The sequence below is a fragment of the Camelina sativa genome, chromosome 9, assembly GCF_000633955.1.
Source record: "Camelina sativa cultivar DH55 chromosome 9, Cs, whole genome shotgun sequence".
NCBI classification, from domain to species: domain Eukaryota; kingdom Viridiplantae; phylum Streptophyta; class Magnoliopsida; order Brassicales; family Brassicaceae; genus Camelina; species Camelina sativa.
In genome coordinates, this window is record NC_025693.1 from 2,542,627 (window position 1) to 2,559,990 (window position 17,364).

Below are 17,364 nucleotides of genomic sequence, written 5' to 3' on the forward strand. Positions count from 1 at the left end.
AAATATAAAATAAAGAAATATGAATTGCTTAGTGGGTTGTGTCAAAAAATTGAACTTATTAAACTGAAAGAGTTGCTGACGTGGCAACATCATAAACATGTAACTTTATATATATATAGATTATGCGATCTCAAATTCTACATCTCTATGTACTAACATGAATTAAATTGTACTAATCTAATCATCAATTAATATTTTTCGTTTCAGAGTTTAGTGTCCAGAACCGGATCAAATTCGATTCCAAACTGGACAAAAACAATTGTAGAATTGAACCGAATAAACCGGAAAAAACCAAAACACTATCGTTAGACATGTCAAAATGGGTCAAAATTAATGGATTAACTCAAACCAAACCAATTCAAAAATTTATTGATTTGATAATTTGAGTATTAATGGGTTAATGAGTCAAATTGGTTTATAAGTTTAGTGGATTGGGTTGAAATGGATTGGATTAAAATGAGTTTATGGGTTGACCAAAACCAAACCATTTGATTAATTTTGAATACCAGATTAAACCAATTTTTCTTTCTGAACAAAACCCATCTTTCATTTCTTACGAAGATATTTCTTCTTCTTCATGTATCACCCCCAAATCGAAATATCAATACTTTCGATTTCGGTTTTGCTCTCTCTCCCACTTCGTCTTCTTCGATCGACTCAGACTTCGGATACATGGGTATGAACTAAATCTCGTCTCCCACTTAAACCCATTTAAATTCCGTTCTCATGCTTCAGATTTTTTTGATTTGTTTCTTTTGTGGATTCGATTGATTCCGTTCACAATTGGATACATAGCTGTGATTTGATTGATTCCGTTTTCATGCTTCAGATTTTTTTGATTTGTTTCTTTTGTGTAGCTGTGAGTTTTAGCTTGGTGTTGTTGTTCTAGCTGTGATTTGATTGATTCCGTTTTCATGCTTCAGGTTTTTTTTTATTTGTTTCTTTTGTGTAGCTGTGAGTTTTAGGTTGGTGTTGTTGTTCTAGCTGTGGTTTAAGTGGATGTGGTGTCTCTAATGGTTTAAGGGTTTTAGGTTGGTGTTGTTGTTTTAGCTGTAGTTTAAGTGGATGTGGTGTCTCTAATGGTTTAAGGGTTTTAGCTTGACAAGTGAGTTTTTAGTGTGTTGTTTAGTGTAACGAGAACAATTACACAAGGAAAATTTGTATCACATTCAGAGACTTAAAACCACCATCATTCAGAGGTGAAAGTTTTCAAATTCTGTGGGTACTTACTTCTCTTTGTGTTAAACGTTTTTGGTTTCAAATGTGTGTTGCAGAACTTATGTTGTTTACTCTTGTGTTGGTGATCGTTTGTAATTTTAGGATATTGATTGATTCTAGCGAGTGTAAACCTATTGGTGAAGGTAAAGTTTTTGTTTGGATGTATTGATCTGTTGATGTTTCTACTCAAATTGGGTTTTAGTGTGATTTAGACAAAGAAGTTCATAGTATCATCTTTGTTGTTCTCTAGTAAAGTTCACATATGCTGGTTTTGGTAAAGCTTTTGTATCATCTTCTCTAGATTGTTTCGATTAATACATTGCTAGAAATGGAGATGGTGTTGATCTCTTTTGTATCTGCTTGAATTAGATGATTCACCTCTTTGATGGGTTTGAGTTTGAGATTGAATGTTTGAGTGTTTGAGGTTGAGTGTATGAATGTTGGAGTTTGAGTGTTTGGATCGATCTAGAATGTTTGAGTTTTGTTTCATTTGTAGAGTTTGATTTCAGATGGAGATGGTGTCAAAGACATCTTAGAAGAAGGTTAAAGAAGATATCTTAAAAGAAGATTTTAGAAGACAATTTAAAACAGTGATGTTATTTTCTGGATTATTATTGTTTAAAATTTCTGGTTTTCAAATCTAAGTAGAGACATACATCATGTTTATCTATAAAATTAAAGAAGTTTTGATGAATTTGTAAAATTATACATAGTCTCATGATGATACAAAGTGGGTCAACTCATTTAATCCATTAACCCATTAAACTAAATGGGTTGTGGTTTGATCCAAACCATTTGCTAAATGAGTTGGGTTGAATCATCACCCGTTAAACACTAAAACTCAATGGTCTAAAACTCAATGGTTTTGGGATGGTTTGGTTATGTATTAGGTGTATCGTTCATACATAAGAGCATGTGCAACGGCGTGCACTTGAGCCGTCTTTTTTTTTGTGATTTTAATTTAATTCAAAAAAGCCCAATATCGAAGAAACGATTCTTATTTTGGGACGTTTTTCGTCCGTCGACTTCGACACGTGCTTTATTGTGATTGGCTGTAGAATTTGTCTAGGATTAAACGAAAACATTTTCCAGAGAAAAAATTACTTCGACTTCTTTTCTTTCTCTCGACGGAGACGACAAACCGATACACATCCTTGACGATTTCACGAAGCCAATCCGTTCTTCTCACCGGATGTTCTTGACGAATTACCGAAGCCGTTCTGTCGCATTCTTTGTGGAAGCCAAAAAGAAATCAGCTTTCTGTATCTCTATCGGATTTTTCGAGTAATCTGCGAAAACATAAAGCATCAGGTTCGTTTCCATTTTAATTTTGTGATCCTTTTGACTCATTTGTTCAAAAGATCCAGTTTTTTTGCTTGATAGATTCTGCTCTGGTTTTATTTTTGGCATCTTGATCTGGGTTTGAGTTCTTCCATCAGTTGGGATTAAAAGATGCTAGCTTTGGATTTGTAGATGTAGAATTAGAGTCTGTAATGCTTTTATTTCTGCTTTAATTTTGATTTTGACTGTGGTTGATGATTAATTGGAAGCTAAAAAAGCATCTGATTTGAGCCGATTGTTATAAGCTTGTGAACAAATATGTTTAAACTGATGCACCTGGTGAGCAGCTGATTGAATTGTTCTATCCAGTCTCCATTATAATGCAAAAGAAGAGTTCTTTTTTTGCTGTAATGTTTTGCAATCTTCACACCATGATGTTACTCATCTTTGATTTTCTTGTGCTTAGAGCACTGTCACTTTTGTCTTGGCGTTGTAGTTCTTAGGATGAGCATTAACAATTGGAAGGGTCTTTCTATTCAATCGATTTTGATTTTTGTGTTTTCACTATATGAACAATATATGTCAATGTTCTACGATGGCCTCAGAGCTTCTGGAGTCTCAGTTCTGCTATGTTAAAAGGAGTAATTAGAAGTGTTGTTATATACATGTTTCGGAGTTCTCTTTAGTTACTCATCCTGTGATTTGTATAGATTGAACAGTTAGCTAAGACTTTGCATACTTGGGGTCTGTTCTGTAACATGTGACAATTTTTACACTTTCTTGAATGTTGCAGGTTTAAGACTTTAAAAACAATGGCTGGATTTCCAGGTTTTAGTTACCTTGGTCCAAAAAGCAAGAACACGGTTGTAGCGGGAGGATTAACGGCTTTTGTTTTTGGGGTATACTTCTACACAATGAGGGCTGTTGGTGGCACGGACGAACTTCAGGTGGCTATTGACAAGTTCGAAGGCCAAAAACCAGTTGAGACTGACACCAAGGTTCCATCTAAAGTCTAATCCTCACCGGCTTGTTATGTCCAACCAAACTCGTTGTTGTTTATCTTTTGTCTTCATAGTTCTTTACTTCACTCTCGTTCGTCAGATTGGTATCTGTGTTTGAGTCTCAGTCCAATCCCTAATACAGTGTTTTAAACAAGAGAATTCTGATCAGGACATGTTTTTAATGTTCTTGACAAATAGACACTAATGCTCATATTAAGAATAAGAATCTTTCAAAATATTACTATTATAATTGGGGGACCAAAAATGAAGGACCCATGGTCTAACAGTAACACTCTCTTTTATCTTCTTTTCATCATCTTCACTCATTTCTCCCTCCATATCTAATCCAATCATTAACAATGGATTCCGAAATCGCGTTCGACAGGTCTCCGAGTTACCGAGTCTTCAAGAGTGGCCGCATCGAGCGTCTCTCAGGTGAAACAACCGTCCCACCATCACTGACCCCACAAGACGGCGTCGTCTCCAAAGACGTCGTCTACTCGCCGGAGAAAAACCTCTCCGCCCGCGTCTACCTCCCGGAGAAAGTCTCCGTTAAAAAGCTCCCGATCCTCATCTACTTCCACGGTGGTGGTTTCATCATAGAAACAGCTTTCTCTCCGACTTACCACACTTTCCTCATCTCCGCCGTCGCCGCCGCTAATTGTTTAGCCATCTCAGTCGATTACCGCCGTGCACCGGAGTTTCCGATTCCGATTCCGTACGAAGATTCATGGGATTCTCTCAAATGGGTCTTCACTCATATCACCGGATCCGGTCCGGAAACTTGGATAAACAGACACGGCGATTTCAACAAAGTGTTTCTCGCCGGAGATAGCGCCGGTGGGAACATAGCTCATCATCTCACGACTCGAGCTAAAACAGAGAGACTTTGTTGTGATTCTTTAATCTCTGGGATGATCTTGATTCATCCGTATTTTTGGGGGAAGACTCCTATAGATGAGTTTGAGGTTAGAGATGTAATAATAAGACAAAAGATTGAAGGAAGTTGGGGAATTGCGAGTCCGAATAGTAAAGACGGAGTTGATGATCCGTTGATCAATGTGGTCGGATCAGAAGACTCTGATTTATCAGGGTTAGGATGTGGAAAGGTTCTGGTGATGGTAGCTGGAGATGATCTGTTAGTGACACAAGGTTTGTGTTACGGGGAGAAGCTGAAGAAGAGTGGATGGGATGGTGAAGTTGAGGTCATGGAGACTAAAGATGAGAGCCATGTTTTTCATTTGAAGGATTCTAAGAGTGTTAATGCTCGTCAAGTTGTGATGAAACTTGCTGAGTTTATTAATTAATGTGCTTGGTTGCATGGTCGATCACTTAAAGTTTATATGTATTTCCAAAAGGAGTATAATTATATTGTCAAGTCACAATTTTACTTTAATTTGTATGTAACAAAAAATGTAGAAGGTTAAATAGTTTACGGTTTAATCACTTTAACGTACGTATGCATGCCACCAAGACTATAGTTTTATTTAACTTATAATGTTTAAATGCATTTTTGCTGTTTATTATATGATTAAAATTACTAAGGGGTTATTGTTTTATGGAGTTTAATGAATTTGAAAATTCAAACAAAAAATCATGTGTTACTCATACCAATGATTTTAGAATAATTATCAAAATCATTTGTTATTGATCATAATGATTTATAAGTACTAGTTAAAATCCTATGTTATTTGTTTAGTGATTTGTTTATGAATTTCAAAATCCTATGTTTCAAATGGATTTGAATCTTAGGAGGTGTATTGAATCTGGTCTCTTATGTGATTTGTATAAAATTTACAAATCCTATATGTCATTTAATCATAAATTTTTAAAAGTCTAATGAGAGAGGAGACACAAAAAGTCATGATTGGTCCAAGCTTTGTCCTGATCTTTTGAGAATGTTCATCGAAAGCCTGAGGTCTCATGATTTTTACCGAGCAAAAATTGTTTGCTCTGCGTCCATGGCGGATCATATACAAGAGATTCTTTGACAAGATTTATACGAAACTCGTCGGAATTTCGGACAAGAGCTATTATTATATGGCTAGCTGTGGGAACTGGCTCTTGATGGTAGATTATTCTCGTCTTGGTATATTTGGCAAAAGGATCGATCTTCCATCAACGAAGTCTTAAAAAATTCGTGGTGCAGAAGCGAGATTTGAGCAATACGACCTTATGGGATACTTTCTCGTCGACCTTGTTATAAGCTTAAAGTGTCGGACGAAATATAAGAATCCAAAAGATCAGCTATTTTGTGAGTAAACGAGAGAACAGAGGATTATGTCGTTGCATGGATTTTTCATAAGCATTTTTTCTTCACACACAAGAAAGGAGATGATTCGTGGTGCTGGAATAGGAAGCTGACAAATTCTGGTTATTTGGATATGGCTTATAAGAACAACAAGCTTTATCTCTATACTACCGATAATTACGTAGAGATTTTTTTACCTCTCTGGAGATTCCCCTAAAGAAGAGATCGAAAATAACCCGTATCGAGATTGTCCTTGTAACTACATTACGGGACCATCGGACACCATTTGGAATAGGAGAATAGCGATTCAGAAATCGGGAGACGTTTGAGAGTTGAAAAAGGACATGAATGTTCCTTTTGGATCTTTAAAATGAATTTTGAGAGTAGAAAATGGGAAAGAGTAGATTCTATTGGAGATGATGAGATGATTATATTCGGACATGGGGTGACAATAAAAGCACTGGTTCAAGATGTTGGTGATGGGGTCAAGAGTGGTTCAATCTGTTTCGTAGAATATGACCATCAGCCATATTCCGGTGTCTTCAATCTTGCCACAGGTCAATTTATAAGGCCTAATAAATTTGATCATTATATGAGTCATAGTGATTGGATTGTTTCAGGATTTGCTTAGTCTCTCTCTTGTTATTATATTTTTTTCTCTTAATTCGATTTAGCATGATTTGAAGTTATGTTCAAAGGTTAACTCCGAGTACAATTAAAAGATGTTATTTATTTCAATTATAGTATGTCTAAACCCAAATACAAATCAGTTGGTACACAACCGCTGATTTTAAAGTATACATTGATATGTTGTTTCTAACGAATATTAAGTTAAATAATGCAAAAGTACAACCTTAAGTTGAAGAAGCTTCTATATACACGATATTTATACAGAGATGTTCAAAGTCATCCCAACCTCAACTTTTTTATTACCCGTACGTGATGCCTACGGTCACATAATAGGTGTATGCAACCTGGCTTAGTTGTTCCTTATTTTCTATAGACACATTTGTACTTTAACCGAACCTAACATTTGTGATGAACCAATTAAACAGCTATAGAAGTTTTAATTGGCTGTAGAGTTTCCGTTAAACCAAAGAACAAAGAAGTAATATTTTGTACCTTAATCGATCTGATTAAACCAATCGCCTAGTGTAATGGAAAACTGGAAAGTTAGAACCCTAAAACTGGAATGTATATATCGCATTAATTTAGATTTCTTTAGTTACAAAACCTAAAACGAAACCCTAAATTCAATAGAGTGCTCTCGGTAGGTAAGAAACATTTATAGGCCGAACACTCTAATAAGAGAAGAGAAGAGTAGAAAAATTTCTGAGAATCACGACTGGTCCAAGCTTTGTCCTGACCTTTTATTGATGGTAGATTCTCGTCTAGATTTCTATATCTTTAACTTGATAACGTGCCAAAGGATCAATCTTCCATCAATGGAATCTCCAATACGTGGTGGTGCACAAGTGATATTGGAGCGAAGCCATAAGTCCAGATATGGCGAGTGGGGACACTTCGTCTAGCCTTGTCGTAAGGATAATGTGTCCAAAAAACATCTTCGGATGCAAACGATCAGGAGCTGCTGTGTGGATAAACGAGAAGACAGGGGATTATTTCGTTGCTTTGATTTTGAAACAGCATTACTTGTTCACATACAAGAAAGGAGATGATTCTTGGTGGAATTGGAATAGGGATTGGATTACCAGTGGCACAAATTTGGGTTATCTTGATTTGGCTTATAAGAACAACAACAAGCTTTAATTATCTCTATACTACGTACCGATGATTACATCAAGATTATAGATTTCTTGGGAGATTTCCCTAAGGAGGAAATTGAAGATAACCCGTATTGGGATCTTCCGTTTCACCAAGGATTGGGACACATTTGGTAGAAGAGAATTGCGATTCAGAAATCAGGAGAGGTTTTAGTCATCTCGAATATTTTAGGAAACCGAGATGGTGTTATCTTTAACGTCTTTATAATGAATCTTGAGAGTAAGAAATGGGAAAGAGTGTACTCTATTGGAGATGATGAGATGTTGATATTTGGTCATGGGGTTACATTAAAAGCACCAGTTCAAGATGTTGGTGATGGAATCAAGAGTGGTTCGATATTTTTCGTTGAAGATGGCGTTATGCCAGGATATTGTTCTTCAAATTGTTGAGTCTTTGATATTGCCACAGGTAAGATCACATGGCCTGAGTAATTTGGTGTTCAAAGTCGTTGATTTGTTTAGTCTTTTGTTTAAGTAGTTTTACTTCAACTTTGTTTGAAAATTAAAACACTATTACACAAATTAGGTGATTCATCTGCGTGTACGTGCATGCACAAAATTTTTCTTTCTTCAAATTTGATTGGAGCATTTTTTTTTGAATAAGTGAAACAAAAAGCAAGTACAAAGAAAGAGTATTGTTTTTAAGTTCTCTAGCTCTAAGGGTCTGATTGGTTACGCCTGTAGTTTTAGATTTTTTTTTACTATAGATATTAAGCTTTAGATTTTTGTGTTGTAGCTGTAGATTTTATTGCTGTCTTATTTTGGCGGTAGAAACTAAAACTTTGGAAAGCTTAAAATTGTTGACTTTAAAAAAAATGCTTTCTACAGAAGAAAAAAAAATGAAAAAAATGAAATATTTTAGCTGTGGAAAAATTAAATAAAGCCAATTCAAGCTTCTAAAGCTTATTAGATCCATTTCATTTTTTTTAAAAAAAAATTGGTTTTGTAAAGTTTCTGTAATTTGAAGTCTCTCTAAAAGTATTTCATGTATTTTCTAATTCTGAGGATTTCTCATTTTAATATTTTCGAGTCTCTCGTGGTGTTACTTGTTAGAGCAACATTGGAAGCTTCGTTCTGACAAAAAATTTATCACTTAAAAAAAATATATATATATATATATAGTATAATGTTTTATTATTATGAGAGTTTTTCATAAAAGCTGAGAATGATTCTCATTTGGGAATCTTTGATAAACTTTCTTTTTTGTTTTGAGAAATGTTTACAATAAAAATTTATAATCTTATATTTTATTAATTTTTTTGTTAATGAGAAACTTGGTGAGAAACTAACTAATGCACATGGACTTACGGTCTTGAGCTAGTGCTAACTAAACACTATTATTATATTGGAGTTTCTTTACCAAAATGTCTATCAAGAAAACTATTACTAAATCAAAGCAGATATGTTCACTTATTAAACCAAAATACCAGCAAAAAAAAAAACCAAAATAATTTAATACTATAATCTAACTTAAAAAAAAAGTCAATCTACATTAAAATTACAAAAGAAAACCGAATTGAAATTGAATTTTGATCTAATTCGTTACGCATTCTTACTTACCAAACACAACATTTAATTTCACCAAACTGAAAAATGTCATTAAAATCCCCAAGTCTACATTTTGGTTGATTTAAAGCCCAAACTCTGCTTTTGGAGAGAAAAAACACCAATTATTTGTTGACTTCTAAATAAATCACAAATTCTCGTTGACTTAGCCTTTGAGGTATAACGTTAAGTGGTCAAACGGAGAAATTAAACGGGGTTAATTATCCGTTAACGAGATCCGTTAATAGCAAAATGATGCTGTTTATAACACCCTAAAACCCTCAAATTGAGAAATCGATTCTCAATTTCCCCAATTCACAAACCCTAATCAATCTAACCCTAATCAAACATGATATCTTCGATGACGAGAAGATTCCAAATCTCTTTTTGTTATACACTGGAAGAACGGTTGACCAGGATTCTCTTCAGTTCTCGATGTAAAGATAGTTACACCGGCTCCACAAACACACTTCAACGGCACTCCACGGTCGAACGAAGCTACCACCAATGTCTCTGAGCTAGAACTCATCTCGTCAACTCGAAGAAGAAGAGAGAAATCGGAAAAAAGAGAAATTGAAGAAAAAAAGATAAATTGAGATCGATTAGGGTTTGTGAATTGGAGAAATTGAGAATCGATTTTTTAATTTGGGGGTTTTAGGATGTTATAAACAGGGTCGTTTTGTTATTAACGGATAATTAACCCTGATTAATTTCTCTGTTTGGCCATTTAATGTTGTGCCTCAAAAGGCTAGGTCAACGAGAGTTTGCGATTTATTTGGAAGTCAACAAATAATTGGTTTTTTTTCCCTTCAAAAGCAGAATTCAAGCTTTAAATCAATGAAAATGTAGATTTGAGAATTTTAATGACATTTTTCCCAATTTCTATTGCCTTTAATTAGTCTGGTAGAGTTTTTGTCAAACCGAAGAACAAACAACCAATATTTTAGACCGAAACAATCTGATTAAACCGATTGTCATGCCATTATCCTAACCAGGAAATTATTCTTTGAGTATCCTTTTAGACAAACAAAAAAAAAGGTTGCAAAATTGATAATTAAGTCATAGGAATTTATTCGTTGTTGAGTCTATTTACACATCATATTCTACGAATAACCTTCTCATGTAAACAAAGAATAGTTTACAAAGGAAATTATTCGTTTTCTATAATATTGGACCCAAGAAAAAAAGATTAAATATTATATTCTATATGAAAATATGTGTATAAAACAGCTCTCATCATTACGATGAAACCAAAACATAAGACATATATATATAAAATACTATAAAAGTAAAAAAAAAAAAAAAAACCTACATTGTATATATTCATATATTATTCATATTATCTATGGAAAAACTCAATAAAGTTTACACATTTTATCAAGCGCTTGGGCTAAAATGTAGTGGTTGCAATCTTGGTAAAAACTATTTTAGTGATGGTTATCGTTGCTTTCGTTCTGGACTCTTCTTTCATAAGGACTGTGCCGAATCCAAACCAAAGATTTGCAACTTTTACCATCCACAGCATTCTTTGTACATCAAGGTACTTGCAGAAAATGAAGAAGCCTATGGAAACTGCAAGCTTTGTAGAGGTAACTTGTCAAAGATGTATTATTATTGTTTAATATGTGATTTTACCATTGATTTGATATGCGCAAGAAAAGATGTTATGATAACAATTGAGAGTCCGAAAACCCATGAGCTTATCCCTTGTTCCAAAGATGGATTTGTTTACTTGTCATTTATGTGGATTCCATGGTGACCGGTTCCCTTATGCATGTAAGTTATGCAATTTGAGTTTTCACAAAGATTGTGCCGAATCCACACCGGAAATTAAGTATTCTTGTCATCCTAAACACATTCTTAAGCGTCTCACACATGTTCCAAAGTACACTAATGGAAAATGTTGTTTGTGTGGAAACAAACTTCATTACATATTTTATCATTGCTCTATCTGCAATTTCAGTGTGGATGTCAATTGTGTAAAGAATCCACTCCCTTCCACTCTTGTTCACTTTAAGGCTCATGAGCATTTACTCACTCTTATGCCTCAACGGAATTTCATTTGCGACGTTTGTGGAATGGATGACGACCCAAATCCATATGTATGTCTTCCATGTAATTTCATGATTCATCGAAATTGTATTGATATACCACGCATCATAAAGGTCTATCGTCATAATCATCGTATTTATTACAATCATTGTCNATGTTCCAAAGTACACTAATGGAAAATGTTGTTTGTGTGGAAACAAACTTCATTACATATTTTATCATTGCTCTATTTGCAATTTCAGTGTGGATGTCAATTGTGTAAAGAATCCACTCCCTTCCACTCTTGTTAACTTTAAAGCTCATGAGCATTTACTCACTCTTATGCCTCAACGGAATTTCATTTGCGACGCATGTGGAATGGATGATGACCCAAATCCATATGTATGTCTTCCATGTAATTTCATGATTCATCGAAATTGTATTGATATACCACGCATCATAAAGGTCTATCGTCATAATCATCGTATTTATTACAATCATTGTCTTGACGTTGGAGATCGGAAATGTGGAGTGTGCAATAAAGAGATAAACTGGACATGTGGGGTTTACATTTGTTCAAAATGTCCTGATTTTGCCATTCATCCAAGATGTGCCACAAGGTTCGGGATTTGGGATGGGATTGAACTCGAAGACGTTCCAGAAACAAATCTAGAGGTAAAGTCATACGAGGTGATCAAAGAAGAAGAAATAAAGCATTTTAGTCACATGAAGCATACTTTAAAGCGTAAAGAAGAGAGTGATGCTAATGACAAATGCATGTCGTGTAAAGCATGCAAGTATCCTATATATTCTGGCTCATTCTACAGTTGCATGGAATGTGATAATTATATTCTCCATGAAAAATGTGCTTATCTCCCACAAAAGAAAATAGATTCCTTCTATAACATGCTTACAACTCTAATCACAGATGATGTTCGCATATTCATTTGCAATGCTTGTCAAAACATTTCTCAAGGCTTTCGTTACACAAGTAATGACAGTAAGACTATCTTGGATGTGCGATGTGGTTCTATCTCTGAGCCTTTTGTCCATGAAAGTCATCCTTTTCATTCATTATACATCAACCACTCAACGGAATATAGGGTTTGTAATGCTTGCAGAGTTAATGCTACGATGGTTTTAAGTTACGAGGAGTGTGAATTTGTTTTAGACATCAAATGTTCTGTTTTACCAAAGATAGTTAAACATAAAAATGATGAAAATCATTTTCTGTCTCTATGCTATGGAGAAAAAACGAGTGAACAATACTGGTGTGAGATATGCGAGGAAGAACTAAATCCAGAGAAATGGTTTTATTCATGTGATGATTGTGGAATCACTAATCACATCAAATGTGTACTCGGAGACTTCATATGGATCAATAGGGAAAAAGAGAATGAGTCATTCCCAGCTTATATGGTTTTCAATAATCTTATGAATCGGCCAATTTGTTTCTTTTGTGGTTCTCGCTGTCAATTCTTTTCCATCTTAAAATTATATGGAAAAACATGTTGTTCTCGACTATGTTTTCAAAACTACTTTAAAATGTGGGATAAGATATCCTGGGATTAGGATTGCTAGTAATTTAGCTGAAGTGGATTTGATACAAATGCATCGTTGATAGGTTGCTTCACCTTAAAAATACTTTGTACAAAACATTTAAACATAAAATTGTATTAAAAATAATAGAAAATATTTGATTTCATAAGATAAGTTTGTTTTTTTTGGTTTTTTTCTACATCTTTTTTTTTTTTTGTTAAATCTTGTACCTTCTTCGTAATCACAGATTTATCCTTACATGAAACTTGAATATGAAAAGAAACTCATTTTTCATTATACTAGATGATAACCCAGGTGATGATCAATGAATAAATAAACTGGTGAAAATATATGTTTAAAACATTGTAATAATCTAAATATTTACTAACATTTTCATACATTATCCATTAAAAAAAATTGTTATATTATTTCAACAACTTATACATTATGCTAAATTGCTAACTCACATAACACAAGAACTCGTACAAATCTGTGCGGATAATGGATATATATAGGTCCCTCATAAGATACGAATGCTATACATAATCTGTGTGGTAAACAAAAACAAACTGGATCCAACTACCATTAGATGGACGTCTAAGTCAGTGGCTTGTTCCAGGATTTAAGTAGTCTGAGAAAATATCAAATAAAGACAAGATTGTGTCAGCCGTTGACTTATGATCAACTATGAATCTAATCTGAACGCATCTCGAGACTGATTTATTTCTTTAATCAAGGTGTTGAATCTTTCTGGACTCTGGATCTGCCAATCATATGACAGCCACAAGCAATTATTCTGAATCTCCCCCAGTAATGGGAAGCAGCTATTAATCATACATTTCTTCTTTCTTGTTCTCTGGTTAAGGTTAGAAGAAAAGCTTCCAAAACGGTAAATAAATCTCTTTCAAGAAACTCATTTAGTCATACATGTTTACTTTTTGGTCTCTATGTTCTTGAATCCCAAAAGATTTGGTCTCTTTCCTTGCCTTGTGGTTGTCTAAATATCTGTTTTCCTGGGATCTTTAATGAGTTTGATCGAGGCTTGAACTCAAGTAACCGAAAGAATCTTCCTTTTTGTTCTTTCGTGCAGCTGTTTTCGTCATGAGTTTATAAGTATATAAAAGAGAGAGAGAAAGATGTATATGATTGAGAGCAAAGGAGGAGCAATTACATGTATGCTCTTGGCTCTGCTCTTCTTAGGGACATGGCCAGCAATCATGACTCTAACCGAAAGACGCGGTAGACTTCCTCAACACACTTATCTTGACTACACACTCACAAATCTGTTAGCTGCTGTGATCATAGCGTTGACACTAGGTGAAATAGGTCCAAGCAGACCCAATTTCATCACACAGCTTTCTCAAGTCAGTCACATATTCATACTTCTCTTTAAAAAATCTTGTCTAAAAATATTTTGTTGAAACGCGGTTTTTGTATTATAGGATAATTGGCAGTCAGTGATGTTTGCAATGGCTGGAGGAATAGTTCTTAGCCTTGGAAACTTAGCAACACAATATGCTTGGGCTTATGTTGGTTTGTCAGTTACTGAAGTCATTACAGCTAGTATCACTGTTGTTATTGGTAAATGTCTTTTAACTGATTTTTTTTACTCTGTTTCAACTTCTCTTGTTCTAATGAACTTTCTTGTTTTTTTCTAGAACAGGCACAACTTTGAACTATTTCTTGGATGATAGAATCAACAGAGCTGAGGTCCTTTTCCCTGGGGTCGCTTGTTTCTTAATCGCTGTTTGTTTTGGCTCAGCTGTTCATAAATCAAATGCAGCTGATAACAAATCCAAACTTCAAGATTTCAAAAGGTTTGGAGTGGAAAAACATTCACAACTAGATACTTACTTATACTTCGGTTTGGTACTAATCTTGATCTTGTTTCAGTCTAGAGACTGCTTCTTCCTTCGAAATGGAAAACAAATCTTCAGACAACGAGTTATCGAAAGGGAAAGCGAAAGAAGGGACTGCAGCTTTTCTCATAGAGATTGAGAAACAAAGAGCCATAAAGGTTGTAACATTAAACATACTCTTCCTTTACCATATAACTGATATGTATATACATTCTCTAAAAGATTCATTATTGGCATTGACGACAGGTCTTTGGAAAAAGCACAATAATTGGATTGGCGATAACTTTCTTTGCCGGGATCTGCTTTTCTATGTTCTCACCGGCATTCAACTTAGCTACAAACGATCAATGGCACACTTTGAAACATGGAGTTCCAAAACTCAGTGTGTACACTGCCTTCTTCTACTTCTCAGTCTCCGCATTTGTGATTGCTCTCATACTAAACATCAGGTTTCTCTATTGGCCTATACTTGGTCTCCCAAAATCTTCTTTCAAGGCTTATCTAAATGACTGGAACGGGAGAGGCTGGTCTTTCTTGGCTGGATTTCTCTGTGGATTTGGTAATGGTCTTCAGTTCATGGGAGGTCAAGCCGCAGGCTATGCAGCTGCAGACGCTGTTCAGGCACTTCCACTTGTGAGTACATTTTGGGGGATATTGTTGTTTGGAGAATACAGGAGATCATCGAGAAGAACATATACACTTCTCATCTGTATGCTTCTTATGTTCATAGTAGCTGTCGCGGTTCTTATGGCCTCGTCGGGACATAGAAAATGACTTGGATAGGCCACTTGCAGAAATGTCTACAAGCTAAACAGCCAAAAGGATCATAACTTTAGTTCATAAACTTGTAAGAAACCAACGTGGCAGCGTGATTAACTTCACTAATGGCTAAGAACGTGTTCAAGTCTTTGTTTATATTTAACCAACCGAAGTGTACTTCTTTGTTGGTTTATGTCTTATGGCTTTGGTAACAACAACTGATTGGATTGTCTTTGTTTACACATCAGAGAAAGAAAACTATAGTTTATTAGTCAACTATCAAAGACAAAAATACAATAGATTATGGCTATTTGAGATTTATTTATTTGATAGAAAATGGGAAGCTAAGTCCTTCCTAAATCTTTATAAAATTTAGTGAATCAGAAGTTTGAGCTTTATGTAGATCTTTAGTCAGTTAAAAAATTTAGTGAATCAGAAGTTTGAGCTTTATGTAGATCTTCTTGTATCAGCATGTGTCTTGTGCTAATGTTCTAAAGAACCTTAAACACAAAACTAGATTCATCTTTATCACGAGATATCAAATGGTAACAGAAGAATCTCACTTCTTTACTATGCCTGCAGCGCTATTAAAATGTATGTGATAGAGAGCAAAGGAGGAGCAATCACTTGTATGCTCTTGGCTCTGCTCTTTTTAGGGACATGGCCAGCTATCATGACTCTAACCGAAAGACTCGGTCGACTTCCTCAACACACTTATCTTGACTTCACACTCACAAACCTGTTAGCTGCAGTCATCATAGCGTTTACACTAGGCGAAGTTAGTCCCAGCAGACCAAATTTCATCACACAACTTTCTCAAGTCAGTTAAAAATATTCATTCCTACACTCTTTCTTTCACAATCTTGCAGTTTTTTAAAATGTAAAGGTGTTTTTTCATCACAGGATAATTGGCAGTCTGTGATGTTTGCAATGTCAGGAGGAATATCTCTTAGCCTTGGAACCTTGGCAACACAATATGCTTGGGCGTTTGTTGGTTTATCAGTCACTGAAGTCATCACAGCTAGTATCACCGTTGTCATAGGTAAAACTCTAGTTTCTTCAACTACTTTTAAGTTCTAACTGATTCTTGAGCTTTTTGTTTTATGTGTCTAATGCATAGGCACAACTTTGAACTATTTCTTGGATGCTAGAATCAACAGAGCTGAGATTATTTGCCCCGGCATCGCTTGTTTCTTAATCGCTGTTTGTTTCGGCTCAGCTGTTCATAGATCAAATGCAGCTGATAATAAATCCAAACTCCAAGATTTCAAAAGGTTAAAAGCTGATTTACAAGTAGTGCTCTGTTTCGGTTCAGGTTGGTGGCACTAATCTTGATCATGTTTCAGTTTAGAGACTAGTTCTTCCTTCCAAACAGACACAAATCCTGAAACCAACGGGTTAGCAAAAAAGGAACTGCAGCTTTTCTTATAGAGCTTGAGAAACAAAGAGCCATCAAGGTTGAAACAAACTTTAACTATATCATTCCTTAACAGAACAGAAACAATATCAAGATTTTGCATCAAGATTATTCTCTGACAATTCAAGATTAATTCAAGATTTGCATCGACAGGTTTTTGGTAAAAGCACAATAGTTAGACTGACGTTAACATTCTTTGCTGGCGTATGTATCTCTTTAATCTCACCTGCAGTTAGCTTAGCCACAAACGATCAGTGGCACACTTTGAAAAATGGGGTTCCAAAACTCAATGTGTACACAGATTGTTTCTATTTCTCAGTTTCTGCATTTGTGATTGCTTTGGTACTTAACATCAGATTTCTATATTGGCCTATACTTGGTCTCCCAAGATCTTCTTTCAAGGCTTACTTAAATGACTGGAACGGTCGAGGCTTGTCTTTCTTGGCTGGATTTCTCTGTGGATTTGGTGATGGTCTTCAGTTTATGGGCGGTCAAGCCGCTGGCTATGCTGCTGCAGGTGCTGTTCAGGTTTAGACTAGAAAACCTCTTCTCTGTTTCAATGATTTAAAGGATTGAAAATAAAAATCCTTACTTTGATTTGATGCTTTCAGGCACTTCACTTGTGAGCACTTTTTAGGGATATTGCTGTTTGGAGAATACAGAAGATCATCAAGTAAAA

At 35.1% G+C, this 17,364-nt stretch overlaps 3 protein-coding genes and 4 pseudogenes across 3 annotated transcripts; all 7 read left to right on the plus strand.

Annotated features, from left to right (window-relative positions):
• Window positions 2,367–3,697, plus strand: LOC109126221. The gene is made up of 2 exons (XM_019229444.1): window positions 2,367–2,529; window positions 3,293–3,697. The coding sequence occupies exon 2, from the start codon at window positions 3,312–3,314 to the stop codon at window positions 3,513–3,515; it is 204 nt and encodes a 67-aa protein (XP_019084989.1). The 5' UTR covers window positions 2,367–2,529; window positions 3,293–3,311; the 3' UTR covers window positions 3,516–3,697.
• On the plus strand, window positions 3,766–4,956 carry LOC104710272 (probable carboxylesterase 7). Its single transcript, XM_010426855.2, has one exon. The coding sequence runs from the start codon at window positions 3,860–3,862 to the stop codon at window positions 4,805–4,807; it is 948 nt and encodes a 315-aa protein (XP_010425157.1). The 5' UTR covers window positions 3,766–3,859; the 3' UTR covers window positions 4,808–4,956.
• On the plus strand, window positions 5,424–6,382 carry LOC109126337 (annotated as a pseudogene).
• LOC109126338 lies at window positions 6,909–7,925 on the plus strand (annotated as a pseudogene).
• On the plus strand, window positions 10,337–12,790 carry LOC104710273 (annotated as a pseudogene).
• On the plus strand, window positions 13,228–15,466 carry LOC104710274 (ureide permease 1-like). The gene is made up of 6 exons (XM_010426857.2): window positions 13,228–13,539; window positions 13,741–14,014; window positions 14,093–14,231; window positions 14,314–14,467; window positions 14,544–14,667; window positions 14,756–15,466. Exons 2-6 carry the CDS (start codon window positions 13,787–13,789, stop codon window positions 15,281–15,283), a joined length of 1,173 nt encoding a protein of 390 aa, XP_010425159.1. The 5' UTR covers window positions 13,228–13,539; window positions 13,741–13,786; the 3' UTR covers window positions 15,284–15,466.
• LOC104710276 lies at window positions 15,587–17,288 on the plus strand (annotated as a pseudogene).